This window comes from Pristiophorus japonicus, chromosome 8 (assembly GCF_044704955.1).
Source record: "Pristiophorus japonicus isolate sPriJap1 chromosome 8, sPriJap1.hap1, whole genome shotgun sequence".
Classification (NCBI taxonomy): domain Eukaryota; kingdom Metazoa; phylum Chordata; class Chondrichthyes; family Pristiophoridae; genus Pristiophorus; species Pristiophorus japonicus.
Genome location: NC_091984.1, coordinates 218,942,539 through 218,959,390, shown reverse-complemented (window position 1 = coordinate 218,959,390; position 16,852 = coordinate 218,942,539). Strand labels below are relative to the sequence as shown.

Here is a 16,852-nt window from a genome sequence, read left to right as displayed (position 1 = left end):
CCCTTAGCCGTAAGGGCCATATCTAACTCCCTCTTGAATATATCCAATGAACTGGCATCAACAACTCTCTGCGGCAGGGAATTCCATAGGTTAACAACTCTCTGAGTGAAGAAGTTTCTCCTCATCTCAGTCCTAAATGGCCTACCCCTTATCCTAAGACTATATCCCCTGGTTCTGGACTTCCCCAACATCGGGAATATTCTTCCCGCATCTAACCTGTCCATTCCCGTCAGAATCTTATACGTTTCTATGAGATCCCCTCTCACCCTTCTAAACTCCAGTGAATAAAGGCCCAGTTGATCCCGTCTCTCCTCATATGACAGTCCAGCCATCCTTGGAATCAGTTGGGTGAACCTTCGCTGCACTCCCTCAATAGCAAGAACGTCCTTCCTTAGATTAGGAGACCAAAACTGTACTCAATATTCCAGGTGAGGCCTCACTAAGGCCTTGTACAACTGCAGTAAGACCTCCCTGCTCCTATACCCAAATCCCCTAGCTATGAAGGCCAACATACCATTTGCCTTCTTCACCGCCTGCTGTACCTGCATGCCCACTTTCAGTGACTGATGAACCATGACACCCAGGTCTTGTTGCACCTCCCCTTTTCCTAATCTGCCGCCATCCAGATAATATTCTGCCTTCGTGTTTTTGCCCTCAAAATGGATAACCTCACGTTTATCCACTTTATTCATTCTGGGCAGAATCACCTTAATGGAATATACTTCCAGGTGCAGAGGCAACAATTCCAAAATAATGTAAGGAATAATTGGCTGCTGTATTATAGGTCTATAGACTCTTTCTAAATAGGTTGAATGATTTTCTTCAGTTGTAATCTATCTTCCAAGCTATTTTCAACTGCTATTCTTAATGATTAGTTCTGTGCCTTGATTTTTAACTCTTTTACAGCAATTAGCATGTAATTTTCATCTTCTGATGTCATTACATGTTTTTTTATTTGTTCCTGGGAGGTGGATGTCGCTGGCAAGGCCAGCATTTATTGCCCATCCCTAGATGCTCTTGAGGAGGTGGCGGTGAGCCGCTTTCTTGAACCGCTGCAGTCCATGTAGTGAAGTTACTCCCATCGTGCTGTTGGGGAGGCAGTTCCAGGGTGTTGACCCAGCGACAATGAAGGAATGGCGATAGTATGCAACTTGGAGAGGAAGTTACAGGTGGTGGTGTTCCCATGCACCTGCTGCCCTTGCCCTTCTAGGTGGTAGAGGTCGTGGGTTTGAGAAGTGCTGTTGAAGAAGCCTTGATGAGTTGCTGCAGTGCATCTTGAAGGTGGTACACTGCAGCCACTATGCGCCAGTGTTGGAGGAAGTGAATATTTAAGATGATGGATGAGTGTCAGTTAAGCGGGCTGCTTTGTCCTGGATGATGTCGAGCTCCTTGAGTACTGTTGGAGCTGTACTCATCCAGGCAAGTGGTGAGTATTCTATCACACTCCTGACTTGTGCCTTGTAGATGGTGGAAAAGCTTTGGGCAGTCAGGAGGTGAGATACTCGCTGCAGAATACCTAGCCTCTGACCTTCTCTTGTGGCCACAGTATTTATGTGGCTGGTCCCGTTAACTTTCTGGTCAATGGTGACCCCTAGCATGTTGATGGTGGGGGAGTCAGCGATGGCAATGCCGTTGAATGTCAAGGGGCAGTGGTTAGACCCTCACTTGTTGGAGATAGTCATTGCCTGGCACTTGTGTGATGCAAATGTTACTTGCCACTTATCAGCTCAAGTCTGAATGTCGTCCAGGTCTTGTTACATGCGGCATGGACTGCTTCATTATCTGAGGAGTTGCAAATGGAACTGAACACTGTGCAATCATCAGCGAACATCCCCACTTCTGATCTTATGATGGAAGGACGATCATTGATGAAGCAGCTGAAGATGATTGGGCCTAGGACACTGATCTAAGGAACTCCTGCAGTGATGTCGAAGGGCTGAGATGATTGACCTCCAACAACAACAACCATCTTCCTTTGTGCTAGGTATGACTCCAACCAGTGGAGAGTTTTCCTCCTGATTCCCATTGACTTCAATTTTAATAGGACGTCTTGATGCCACACTTGGTCAAATGCTGCTTTGATGACAAGGGCAGTCACTCTCACCTCACCTCTGGAATTCAGCTCTTTTGTCCATATTTGGACCAAGGCTGTAATGGGTTCTGGCGGAACCCAAACTGAGCATTGGTGAGCAGGTTATTGGTGAGTACGTGCTGCCTGATAGCACTGTCGATGACACTTTCCATCATTTTGTGATGATTAAGAGTAGACTGATAGGGCGGTAATTGGCCGGAATGGATTTGTCCTGCTTTCTGTGAACAGGACATTCCTGGGCAGTTTTCCACATTGTCGGGTAGATGCCAGTGTTGTGGCTGTACTGGAACAGCTTGGCTAAAGGTGCAGCTAGTTCTGGAGTACAAGTCTTTAGCATGACAGCTGGGATGTTGTCAGGGCCCATAGCCTTTGTTGTATACAGTGCGCTCAGCCATTTCTTAATATCACATGGAGTGAATCAAATTGGCTGAAGACTGGCTTCTGTGATAGTGGGGAACACATGAGGAGGCCGATATGGATTATCCACTCAGCCCTTCTGGCTGAAGATGGTTGCAAATGCTTCAGCCTTGTCTTTTGCACTTGCGAGCTGGGCCCCGCCATCATTGAGGATGGGGATATTCATGGAGCCTCCTCCTCCTGTTATTTATTTAATTGTCCACCACCATTCATGACTGGATGTGGCAGGACAGCAGAGCTTTGATCTAAATTTTCCCCCAATAGCTGCTTCTGCTGCTTAGCATGCATGTAGTCCTGTGTTTCAGCTTCCCCACGTTAGCACCTCATTTTTTGGTACGCCTGGTGCTGCTCCTGGCATGCTCTTCTGCACTCCTCATTGAACCAGAGTTGGTCCCGTGGCTTGATGGTAATGGTAGAGTGAGGGATATGCCGGGTCATGAGGTTACAGACTGTGGTGGAATAAAATTCTGCTGCTGCTGATGGCCCACAGCACCTCCTAGATGCCCAGTTTTGAACTGCTAGATCTGTTGTGAATCATCCTATTTAGCACGGTGGTAGTGCCACACAACTCAATGGAGGGTGTCCTCAGTGTGAAGAAGGGACTTCGTTTCCACAAGGACTATGCGGTGGTCACTGCTACCAATGCTGTCATGGACAGATGCATCTGCGAGGTAGATTGGTGAGAACGAGGTCAAGTAGGTTTTTCCCTCGTGTTGGTTCTCTCACCACCTGCCGCAGGCTCAGTCTGACAGCTATGTCCTTCAGGACTTGGCCAGCTCAGTCAGTAGTGGTGCTACCAAGCCATTCTTGGTGATGAACATTGAAGTCCCCCACCCACATTCTGTGCCCTTGCTACCCTCAGTGATTCTTCCAAGTGGTGTTCAACATGGAGGAGTACTGATTCATCATCTGAAGGAGAGCGGTTGGTGGTAATCAGCAGGAGGATTCCTTGCTCATGCTTCATCTGAAGTCATGAGACTTCATGGGGTCCAGAGTCAATGTTGAGGACTCCCAGGGCTGAAAGGTATGATTCTGAGAGTATGAGTGTCAGGCTGTTGCTTGACTAGACTGTGGGACAGATCTCCCATTTTTTTCACAAGTCCCCAGATTTTAGTGAGGAGAACCTTGCAGGGTCGACTGGGCTGAGTGTGCCGTTGTGTGGAAAGCTGGTGCTGGGTGGTCCATCCAGTTTTATTCTTATTGTTTTTCGTAGCAGTTTGTTATAACTGAGTGGCTTGCGAGTCCATTTCAGAGGGCAATTAAGAGTTAACCACATTGCTGTGGATCTGGTGTCACATATAGGCCAGACCAGGTAAGAATGGTAGATTTCCTTTCCTAAAGGACATTAGTGAACCAGATGGGTTTTTACGCTAATCCAATAATTTCATGGTCACCATAACTGATGCTAGCTTTTTATTCCAGATTTATTTAATTTAAATTCCCCAGCTGCCATTGTGGGATTGGATCATTAGGCCAGGCCTCTGGATTACTCGTATAGTAACATAACCACTATGCTACCGTTCCCAGTTTCGTGTTGGTTCCTTAATTCCACAGACTGCTGCTTTCTATTTACCTGCTTATGCTAGTTATTAAAATAATATTTGTACCCCATCTCCACAGATCCCTCTTTCAGCCCATGTACATTGTTAATACCAGACATCATAACAAAGGTTGAGATGGAGTATCCAAGTATATTAGGAACATTAGGAGCAGGAGTAGGTATTCACCCCGTTGGGCCTGCTCCGCTTCATCTGCATCTAAACTTTATTTTCCCGCCTTGCTCCGCATCTCTTGACCTTATCTATCTTGGTGTTGAAAGTTCCAATTGTCGTAGCAACCACAGCCTTTTGGGGAAAAAGTTCCAGATTTCTACTACCTTTTGTATGAAAAAGTGCTTCTTGATTTTGCTTCTGAATGGCCAAGCTCTAATTTTAAGATTATGCCCCCCTGTTCTTGATTACCCTGCTAGAGGAAATAGTTTCTCCATATCTGCCCTATTAAATCATTTTAACATTTTAAATACCTCGATTAGTTCCACTCCTCAATCACCTATACTGAAGGGAATACAAACTAATTTTATGCAACTTTATACTCATAATTTAACCCTCTAAGCTCTGGTATCATTCAATTGAACCTGCACTGCACCCCCGCCCATGGCCAAATATCCTTCCTGAGGTACGGTGCATAAAAATGAATGCAGTACTCCAGAAGGTGTCTGACCAAGGCTCTATACAACTAAAGCATAAATTCCTTTGCTTTCCAGCCCCCTTGATATCAAAGCCAACATTCATTAGCTTTTTAATTGCTTTTTGTATCTATCTACAGGCTTTTATGATTTGTGTACTTGGACTCCAAAATCTTATTGCTCCTCTACAGTACTTAGATTCTCACCATTAAAAATAAATATTCCGATTTATCATTCCTGGGTTCAAAGTAGATGACATCACATTGAACTCTATTTGCCATAGTTTTATCCACTCATTTAATCTGTCTATGTCCCTTTGCTTCCTGCTCCCATTTGCACAACTTACTGTCCCTCTTAACTTAGTGCCATCTGCAAACTTGGGTATACAACTCTCTATTCCTTCAGCACAAAAGCAAAATACTGCAGATGCTGGAATCCGAAATACAAACAGAAAATCCTGGAAATCTCAGCAGGTCAGGCAGCATCTGTGGAGAGAAATAGAGATAACATTTCGAGTCTGTGACCCTTCGTCATAACCTGTTAATTCTGTATCTCTCCACAGTGGCTGCCTGATCTGCTGAGATTAACAGCATTTTCTGTTTTTAATCTCTGTTCCTTCATCCATGTTCATAATAAATTTGGTGAAAAGTTGAGATCCCAGAGCAGATCGCTGGAGAATATCACATCCCAGATTCAGATACAAATTTGGAATCCAATTTTTCAGATCCCCAAATTTTAACCAATTTAGAATTATTCACACCTGGCTATAAATGAGGGGATCATTTTCTCTGGTCACAATTGGCCCAGGTTGCCTCTTGTCTTTTGCCTATTTCGAGGTAGTTATCAATGTGAGGGAGCATAAAATGCAACAGGGAGCCATTCAGCTTTTTTATATATATCCTTGCATTAATGCATCCATCATTGATAAAGAGGCAGAAAGGCTATTTAAATATTAACGGGCCATTTGCCTACTGCAATCAATCACAGAACAATTCATTGCCCTCGACAAAGTCAGATTTTTTCCCCCCTGCAGCCGGTGCTGCTGGCAGGTACCACTGCCATTTTGTGACCCCTCACCCTCCACACATGAAAAGGACAACCCCGTGGAAATGCCACCGGGAGCTCACTGCCAACTTACTGAAGAAAATCCGTCTGGTCAGGATGAAGGGAAATGGGGTGGGTGGAATCCCTGGTACCGAGGAAAGTCTACACTTGTGTCTAGATACACATTGTAAAGAAACGTAGGATGATGTCCTCTGATCAGTATTTTTGAGCACATTCACGATCTCATTAGAAATACCAACCAGAGAAATTGCTTACATTGCCACTCTACATAGCAACTAGAGTAAAGCATCCTGAATTGAATTATGTGTGTGTGTGTGTGTGTGTGTGTGTTGAAATCATTGTATACAAAATTTTCCCCCAGCTATGACTGGGGGAAATATCAAATATATAATTGTTTTAATCATTTATAATCATCAAAATCCATCACGTTATATATTTCAGTCCTGGAAATCCAGCCATTGCCAGAGTGAAGGTGCAGAGGTCTTCAGGTTGTGGTGTGCCAAATGCTAACAGTATTAAGCAGATGCTGCTTGACTGGTGTAGAGCCAAGACACGTGGGTATGAGGTGAGCGCACATACACTCCACTTATCAGAGAATCTTTTAGTGATAGTGGGAGGAAAATTATTCAATTTCAACTCCACCAGGAAAGAGATTTTTTTAGTGGATTGAAATACAGGAACAGGAGTTGGCCATTTAGCCCCTCCAGCTTGTTCTGTGATTCAGTTAGATCATGGCTGATCTGTACCTCAACTTCATTTACCCACATTTGTCCCATAACCCTTGATACCCTTGCCTAACGATCTATCAATCTTAGTCTGCTTGATTTCACGCCTAAATGGTTTAGTTCTAATTTTAAGATTATACCCTCTTTTTCTGGATTTCCATCAGAGGAAATAATTTCTCTGTAACTGTTCTATAGGATGCCTTTATCATTTTGTTTGATTGAAATTGCACTGTACAATATTAATAACAAGCTCATTAACAGGTGCATATAAAGTTCCTCGATCATGTGTTTTAACCTGTTTGGGTTAACAACTTTATTAAAATAGAAAAGGAATGTCATACAAACTCACTAAGCCCAATTTCAAACCAATAATTTAAAAATAACACAAGTATTTCATATTTTCAGTATTGAATATCCTTTTGCATCTTTTAAGATGGGTAAACATTTTCTATGACATGACATAGCATAGATCAGAGAATCGTACAGAAAAATATTCTTTAGTTCATAACATTGTTGCTGCAAGAGAGTCTTACCATCGATGACCCATAAAAATGGTAATACATATATTTAAAAAAATAATTTGTTATTTTGGTATTTTTTGTTTAAGCTATGAATACTGAGAATGTCTTTGGAGGAAGAGGCTGGGAGTAGTTACTGAGCCTGCAGTATGAGAGAAATTTTAAAGTTAATCTGTGATGTTTCAATGGTTTTATTCTTTCAATTGTGTTTTATTCAGCTTCCTCACTTTCATTCCTTCCCAGCCATTTTGTGCGATTATGTTAACTGGACTTACTGTACATGTATTTTTTTTAAAATAAAATAAAAGGGGAAAATTGCTGATATTTAAGTTAACTGTTATTCGTAACAGTTTGATTTTAAAAGGAACCAAATGTGAAAACTCCCTTTTTGAAGGACAATTGTGCTTCTTTGTCAGTTTTGAAAAAGAGTTACATATTCATTATATTATTGGTTTGCTCGGTTTGAGACAGACCACCAGGTATGCTACATTACTTTCATCCATCACCCCTGTGCTCGCTCACCTACATTGGCTTCCAGTTAAGCAACGCTTCGATTTTAAAATTGTCATCCTTGTTTTCAAATCCTTCCATGGCCTCACCCGCTCCCTATGCTGTGCGCAAGTTGACTGCCGCGGTTCCCACATTACAACAGTGACTACACGCCAAAAGTATTTAATTGGCTGTAAAGCGCTTTGAGATATCCGATGGTCGTGAAAGGTGCTATATAAATGCAAGTCTTTCTTTCTATCTCTGCCACCTCCTCCAGCCCTACAACCCTTCGAGATCTTTGCATTACTCCAAATCTGGCCTCTTGTGCATCCCCGATTTTAATCACTCCACCATTGGCGGCCATGCCGTCAGGCTCTAAGCTCTGGCATTCCCTCCCTAAACCTCACTGCCTCTCTACCTTTCTTGCCTCCTTTTATAAGCTCCTTAAAACCTACCTCTTTGACCACCTAATATCTCGTTATGTGGCTTGGTGGCAAATTCTGTTTCATAATGCTCCTGTGAAGCACCTTGGGACGTCTTTACTACTTTAAAGCCAGTTTAGAAATGAAAGTTGTTGTTGTATTACTGCGCCTCAAAACAACTGACCCTCTGTTCACATCACTCTAACACTTTGCTTTGCCCATCAGCATGTGGCTATCCAGAACTTCTCCTCCAGCTGGAGTGATGGGATGGCATTCTGTGCTCTGGTTCATAACTTCTTCCCTGAGGCCTTTGATTACTCAGAACTGAATCCCACCAACCGCAGGCACAACTTCGAGGTGGCATTCAACATGGCAGAGTAGGTACCATTTCTTGAGCTTTACATGCATTGTATTAACTTGGAGTTTATAAATTGGTGCCTCTAGCAGTGATTATTAAATGCCTCATTACAGAGAGAGCATTACATTTTAAAAGTGTAATAACATAACTACTCATGAAAGAATAAACTACACAAAATTTTAGCTTGTAAAACATAACTCAACTGGAAAGAAGAGTGGTTATCATGTGTTTTACTAAATCAGATGCTCTGTAACAATGTTGATGTGTGAGGAGACTGGTAATAAATGTGTCAAAGAATCAAGGAACTAGATAACCACCTTCCTGTGCGATATATGTAATAATCTCACTAATCTCATTCAGCTGTACAGTTCCTCTCAAATATCTTTTGTCGATACAATAATATTACAATGTTTTTATTGCAGCGTGTGGAACGAGCCTTAGTGTTCTCTGCTGGTGCAGGGTGCCCTGGGACTTGTGTTTAAGAGTTGGTATCTCAGCTATTTAATTTTAAAAAGTTTTTTAAGCAAAAGTCACCTAAAAACTGAAATAAATTTCCTATGAAACCAAGTAACCCATCTGTCTATGTGTAGCTGCAACCTCATTTACATTCAGGAAAAGGCCGCGTCAATGACCAGTTGACACCCATTGTGCATTCTGTACTCAATGAGTAACTGGATTCTGTAAAAGGAATTCGTAACTGATGTTGGTGTAGACGAATGCCTGTGTGGATGCAAGTCTGATGATGGTGCATGCAGATACAGGCCTGATATCTGTCGGCTAGGGGGTGACACCTGTCTGATTTTGGGTTAATGCCCAATCATTTTTGTATATGTAAACCAGACAGTAAATGTCCACCTTTCAACATCGCACAATGTATGAACAAGTCAGCCTGCAGCTCTATATGTTTGCAAACAGGGTCTGTCCAAATCCCCTACTCCCTTTCTGGTTGTGGATTGGCAGAAGGTTTCCCTTATAGTGTCAATGCAGATTCGATTTTTGTACTGACCTGCTTTTATTGCAGGCTTTGTGTCCATTCAGATCTGTTTTTTGTACTGGCCTGTTGTCTGTATAGTCTGGTATTGCTATGTGCCTGGTGTCTGTGGGGGCCTGGTTTGGTATCGACCTAGCTGGCATCAGTACAGACCTCACTAGTGTCTTTTATTAAGGTTTACTCCCTATTTTCTTTTTCCCTTATGGAATTTTTAGTGGTGTTACTCCATGTAAATTTTTAAGGAATGCACTTGTTTCATGTGTAAGTATTATTAGAAGTGATAAATCAAGCTTAAAGATTTTTCTGGGGTTCTGAAGTGTGTACTGCAATTGATTTACTCCTAAACGCAAGCCCTATTTATTGCATATATAATGTTTATAATATATCTGATAGCTAAGCTTTATGATAAGCACACCATGGACATTTGACTAGCCATTTGGAGCTTTCTATTTACATAAGAACATAAGAAATCGAAACAGTCTATTTGGCCCCTCGAGCCTGCTCTGTCATTTAATAAGATCATGGCTGATCTGATTATGGACTCAGCTCCACTTCCCTGCCCGCTCCCCATAACCCTTTATTTCCTTATCGCTCAAAAATCTGTCTATCGCCACCTTAAATATATTCAATGACCCAGTCTTCACAGCTCTCTGGGACAGAGAATTCCATAGATTTACAACCCTCAGAGAAGAAATTCCTCCTCATCTCAGTTTTAAATGGGCAGCCCCTTATTCTGAGAATATGTCCCCTCGTTTTAGTTTCCCCTAGGTGTGGAAATATCCTCTCTACATCCACCTTGTTGAATCCCCTCATTATCTTATATGTTTCGATACAATCACCTCTCATTCTTCTGAACTCCAGTGAGTATAGGCCCAAACTACTCAACCTATTTTCATAAGTCAAACCCCTCATCTCCGGAATCAACTTATTGAATCTTCTTTGAACAGCCTCCAATGCAAGTATATCCTTTCTTAAATATGGAGACCAAAACTGTATGCAGTACTCCAGGTGTGGCCTCACCAATACCCTGTACAGTTGTAGCAGAACTTCTCTGCTTTTATACGCTACCTCCCCTTGCAATAAAGACCAACATTCCATTTGCCTTCCTGATTACTTGCTGTACCTGCATACTAACTTTTTGTGTTTCATGCACAAGGACCCCCAGGTCCCTCTGTACTGTGGCACTTTGCCATTTTTCTCCATTTAAATTATAATTTGCTTTTCTATTTTTTCTGCCAAAGTGGCTAACCTCACATTTTCCCATCTGCCAAATTTTTGCCCACTCACTTAGCCTGTCTATATCCCTTTGCAGATTTTTTGAGTCCTGACAATGCATTGTTCTGAGCAATTCTTTCATTACTGTCTGTCAGCTTGTGAGGCGGTGTGATTTCAATAATCAATTTCTAATTCAAGCTTCTGTGCTCAGTTTTAATAGTGAGGTGATCAATGATTGCAGAAAATGTGATGTTAAATAATTTGTTGTCATTGTGTTCATGTTTTTTTTAAATTCTTTATTGTGGATATGTGACTTAATGCATTATTGAACCGTACAGACCAGGAAGATGACAAGTGAACTTCTGCTCTGTACTGGAATAGCTGGTCTCAGCTGGGTGGCGGTAACAGGAACAATACAAAGATAGAGAAAATAGAGGGGAAAATAAATATTTTTAAATGATTTTGAGGTTACTGATGTATGATTTATAAATCTTTAAAAGCATTTCTTGACAGAATGATAATACTTCTTATATGGATTGATTTGTTTTTCTTACCAAAGCTGCCTTACATTTTCTCCTCTTTCCTTCTTTACTTCCCTTTATAAATTATTCTCTGCCATTTTCATCCGTCCCTTCCTCAAGGTATTTTCACTGCTTATTAGGGTATGGCTCCTTGGATTCCAGGTATCTTCTAGTCTTCTGCTTTAGTATGGTAGTAGCAAAAACAAATTAAATATCTATATCTTTAATGTATTTGATTCATAGTTCTTGCTTAAGAATTCATTGCAACACATTGCTATTAAGAACCAGTTGGTTTATTAACAAGTGTTTAACAATCACACTACACATTATCAGTTCATCCGCTAGGCTCACAACTGCATACCTCATCGTGGATGACCTAGACCCAACTGACTGGGGTTTTATTGAGTCTTGTGAACATCACGTGACTGGCTAAGCCACTCACAACGCAACAGCTCTACAAATCTGTGAGCATACTCGCAGGTGCATATATTACGATAACTAAGTCAGATATCCAGGCCAAAGCTTCCGGTATACTTTCCGTTGGTTCTGAAGAGGACTGTTCGATTTGCTACTCTCACCGAGAGGTTGATTTAACGACAAGTTCGATGTCCTTTGAGATGACATTAGTTGTGATCTAAGATCACGTAACAGGGTGTCATCTTCCAATACCTTGCTCAAAAGGCTTGCTCCCCAGTCTTGAAATATTGTTATTAAAGTGAGTGCTTTTCCCATCTTTAAGTCTTGCCATGCTATGCACCATGCTCCAGCTGAGAGGGCAAGCAGGAGACCTGTGTCGTGACCCTTCACCTGCTACAAGGTTCCAGATGTTGAAAGGTATCCAACTGCTGAAAGCTGCACAAATGTGGCTGGGTGTGACTCCTTACTTCTTTGCAGGGAAGTACCTGGCATTTACTCAGGAATTTGATAGCCTTGCTGTGATGGGAAACATGTCCTGTGAAGAATTATGGATGTGGACTCGAGTTCTTTTAGTATGCTGGAACCTCCACTACTTTGCCCAATGCTTAACTCAGATGTTTTTATTTCATTAAAAAAATACTGTTACTATACATGTGGATGTGGTCAAAACTTCAAGGGTGTATTTAAAAATTAGTTTTAAATGGTCGTACTTAAGTGGATAAAGATTCTAGGAAAATTGGCATGTTTAATTCCTTTCTTTTCCATCCCAAAATAAGTATAAATGGTGTTCAAGATTGAAAAAAATGTGATGCTGTAAAACTCTTGTCCCTCTATATTGTGCCAGGGAAGCCACATGAAGTTCTTTTATTCAGTTTAGTACCAGATAAAATCGAATGAAGTGAATCACACGCAACCATCAAAAGTGTAATTATTAATTGGTGTTCCAAGATCCCTTCATTTTAAACATTTTGAAGGCTACTCTCAGGAATGCTGGAACATGGAGATACATCCTGAATTCAATTGTGCTGATATGGGAAATTGCTAAATGGCTCTTTTCGGTGTGCTATCGATACTGATATAACTCCGTTCTTAATGGTGCTGGAGAGCAAGAAAGGGGGAAGGGATTATGAGTGCCACAGTTGGAATGCGCAACATTACTATCTCCCAACATGTATTATTTAAGAAAATATCTGTAGTGAGTTCTATAATTGACTTCTCATTCCAAAATTCTTATTTAAAAATGATGACAGCTACATTTAGACATGAGAAAAAATACCCCATCTAAAATTGCTTCGTTTAAGAAATGTAGATAATGGAAGTTGCTCTGTGAACTTTTAACCCTGCCGTTCCCCCAAAACAATCTTTACAGGATAATCTGCTCTAAGCTCTCTGCCTTAACTGAGAAACTTGTCTGTCCATCAAATTTTAGTGTGTGTATGTGTGTGTGTGTGTGTGTGTGTATGTGTGTGTATGTGTGTGTCCTATTGCAGAATGTTGTGTCCTCACTGAAAGATCCTGACCCTACGGTTCATGCTTGTGGGAGGAGGGCATATTCGAAGCTTTGAGATGCTAAATTATTCTCTTTCTCTCTGTCTCTTTCTCTCTCTCTCACGATCGCACTCTCTCTCTCGTTTTATATTTATGTTCTATTACTGCATGGCAATGTGTAAAATGTGTTCAGGGTTTTGCTTATTTCTCACTCTGAGTGCATCTGCCTATCTGTATTGCAAACTAAAAGGCATGTTGCTCACCCAGTTCTGCTCAGCCATGCTTTAACAATTATTTTCTGCTAGAGCAATGGGCTTCATTAATTTAGTTTTAAAAAAGAAAATGAGCTAACCCTGGAAGCTGACAAAGATACAGTATAATGGAGTGAATCATTGGGTCACAGCAATATGTTGATTAGGACTGTTTTTTTTGCCCCTGTGGGCTATCTATTGGATACCACCTGTCTGTTGTGGAGAGGGAAAGGTGGAACTGTTATTGTTCATTGACTAGATTTCAAATTCTGTTTATTTGCTGAGTTTTGCTTTGCTTTTTCACAGAATGCTCTTTAATTCCCCAAACTTTTAATTTATGTATTTAACTTTCTTTGTTGGTCTTTTGTGCACTATCATTGCTAATGCACTCATAAATGTTATATATGTTTTTCAAATGTTACACATTTCCCATTGTCCACCGGAACCATTGCTTTTGATGTAGTTATGTGCTACATTCCATGTTCAATGGATTCGTATTGAACACAATGTTATTGTTGTTGTGTATCATGAAGCATGTTTTTTTCTTTTTGTTCATTGTATGTCACTGAATGAATGTAATTTATGTTTTCTTTTGTTTTTTTCCTTGCTTTTTTCTCTCCCTCTCTCCTTCCGTTCCCTGTTGTGTCCCGTCTCCTCTCTTGTTTGACCCTTTCTCTGGCCCCATAGGAAGCATGCAGACTGCCCACAGCTACTGGATGTGGAAGATATGGTGCGGATGAAGGAGCCCGACTGGAAATGTGTTTACACTTACATTCAGGAATATTATCGCTGTCTGGTGCAGAAGGGTCTGGTTAAAACCAAAACCAAAACCTCCTCCTAGGGATTAACGGAGTGAAGGGTGAGAGACCTTATCCGACTTAGACATTTTAGGTCTTAGCAGACTTTGGTAAAACTAAGTTTTTATTTTTCTGCCCTGTCCAATTTTTTCTTGTCAACTTTAATTATTCTTAAAATTTTTTCCAGTTTGCTCCTGTACTCCTCCTAAGTTTTTCTTTTTAAGTGCACAACTCTATTTCATTATTTTGGGAGTGGTATAAAGGAACTGTAGAAAGGCAACAAATGTTTGGCTCTTTAATGATGTCTCTCTGTATCTATTTATTCTTCCATGAATCTAGCTTATTCCTCTCAGAATGCGATATTTTATTTTTATGATAAAAATTTACTTGATTCTTTGCATTTCTGCTGTATTCATGTACTCATGTGCTGTCTCAAGCCCTCTCTAACGCCTGACTGGATTTCAATAAAACAATTTGTACTGATTGTCATGTAACATTTTCTCACATTACACCTTAGTAGGTTTGCTCCTGATTTCAGCTGAAGTGTTGGTGGCTTCCGAAGCAGCTGAGGTGCTCTTTTAGGGAGAGGGAGGAGTCAGGCAGCTCAATCATTGGCATGTCTTCCAACAGAGGGAAGTGGTGTGGGATCAAGTGGGGCAAAAAGATATATTGAAAACGTCAATCACTCTGCCTTAAAACAGCAAGCCTTGTTGTTCTTGACCTTTTGTTCTACTTCTCTATACTTGTTCTTTTGAACACCATTGTTTTATGAGGGTACGTTTGCAGATCAATAGTTGTAGTGTAAACAGGTTCATTAATCAAACGCTTAAGTAACTTCATTGTTGTCAACTCATCTTTAAGAACAAAACCTATGAAAAAAATAGGAGGAATTGCTATGGTGTGGCAGTAGAATAAAAGAACAAGAGAAAAATAAGTAATGAGAAAGTTGATGCAAACTCAACACAGAACAGTGTTTTTGTGGGTAACAGGTCATTTGTCCACTAAAGTAATTGTCATTACTGTCTGAATGTGATGCCCGTTGAATATTAGAGTGGCTGGAGTTTTAAATAATGAAAAAAAAGCAGGATATATATTTGTATTTATACTACTAAAATGTTTAAAAATTGGATTGAAAAAAATCTGCAACTTGCATGCCCTTTTGAAACTCCAGAGGAGAGAAATTGGCCTCCTTTGCGCCTCCCGTTAGCGCTTCTGGGGCGCTAAGGGCTCACCGACCGGGCGCGATGAAATCACCGACGCCCACAAACTTCCATGGCGGGTTACTTACTGCCTCGATCTCTTGTATCCTGGAGATCGTGATGTCATCCGGAGTGCCCCATTATCGCCTCGCATTTTTGGGCGTCAACAATGGCAGCTGCACGAGGCATTGTCACCTCGGCTGGCTGCTTGGGGTACACTAATTAAAAGCAGTGGTGGTCAGCTAGGCCGACATTTAATAATGTCCCCAATGTGCTGTATTTTGATTTTTTTCCCCCAGCCCATGATTGATTAGCCCTACACACTCTTAGAGTGCTTGGGGCTGCTATGCACATATCGCAAGTGCTGTCGACAATCATTCCCAGCCTTAGCCTTCAATGACCGCAACATTGGCCCTTCCCTTTAAGGAGCCTGTAAAACCAGCAGCGCTACACAGAACATTGTGCAGCGCTCTGCCACTGCCGCCCCTCTCTCTGTCTTTAGCGCTCTAAGGGAAGTGATAGCGCTTGATTTAGTGCTCCACTTCCCTCTTGGAGCGCTAAACTGGAAGTTCCCGTCGCAGTTCATTTGTAGCCCCTGGCGATACTTTTGCGCTCCCGCAAAAGTTAGCGCCCCAAACGGGTGCTACACAATTTCTAGACCCTATTGTTTTAACCCATACCGTAATCAGCTTTATAGTTAAACCATTTGCAGCAGAGAAAGACTTTAACATTATTATTTTAATTTACCTTTTTAAAACAAATAAAACTAATGTTTTAGATGGGGCTTAAACTTTGTTGTTAAATGACAATTTAGGACCCAACTAAATTTTCAAATAATTTATCTTGAGATCCCTGTTTGTAGTTGTATCAGAATATCAGGATACAATTGTTCCTGTCTACTGACTCCTAATTGTCAACAAAGGACACACTCCTGTTTAAAACAACTCAGTTATATTATACATGCTGTTCATTACACCATCTTCTCGTGCTTCACTAATAACAAAAGATGAACATGGAATTAACAGTAAAATAATACTTTTATATAGTACAGTAAAAATCCTTCTAACTCCACAATAGGTGGAAAACAATAAAACATCACAATCTAAATTCTACGTCATTGGCCCAAAAATGTGGGTACATCTATTTATGGCAGGGGCGAGGCGTTGGGGCGGGGGGGGCGGGGGACCACAAACTACATTCCTTGCACCTGATTGGTGAGGCCCCAGGCTCCCCAGATCGGAGTCCGTCAGTGAGGAGTTGTGCGATATCAGGCCACTGCGACACTAGCAGCATCCCTTGAGTAAGTGGATTTGCACCGAGGTTGGCCTGAAATAGTAGGGATCAGAGGATCAGGTTGGGGTATGCAAACGGCCTAGCACCTGTTTCAGCCGTGGATAAAGAATGCCTATTTGTTTTCCTTTATGGAAAACATCGTATTTGTCTTGTATTATCACTACGGAAACTGTGCTAATCTGAACTATATCTCTTGGAACTTTGAACCAGACACTATTTGAACTGCTCCAGCTATTTAAATATCCCTGAAAACAGTTACCAGTAATTCCTGGATTTGAATAACTGTCAACCACATTTGCAAATAACTGTCTGTCATTCAGGTATCTGGATAAATTACAGTTTGTGATTGTTCAAAAGTAGCTTGTCTCCTCCCTCAAGCTTTGCATACGACAATTGAAACTTGTACAAC

General features: G+C 41.2%; 1 protein-coding gene across 4 annotated transcripts in view; it reads left to right on the top strand.

Annotated features, from left to right (window-relative positions):
- Nucleotides 1–16,852, top strand: part of smtnb (smoothelin b) — a 385,166-nt gene that overhangs the window by 337,411 nt on the left and 30,903 nt on the right. For 3 of the 4 annotated variants that reach the window (XM_070887932.1, XM_070887931.1, XM_070887929.1), the window contains 3 exons: nt 6,201–6,324; nt 8,139–8,290; nt 13,842–14,013. In XM_070887932.1, the coding sequence (XP_070744033.1) occupies nt 6,201–6,324; nt 8,139–8,290; nt 13,842–13,995 (430 nt within the window). In that variant the 3' untranslated portion in view covers nt 13,996–14,013. The remainder of the gene's footprint in view (nt 1–6,200; nt 6,325–8,138; nt 8,291–13,841; nt 14,014–16,852) is intronic. The other variant, XM_070887930.1, reaches the window with a different exon arrangement.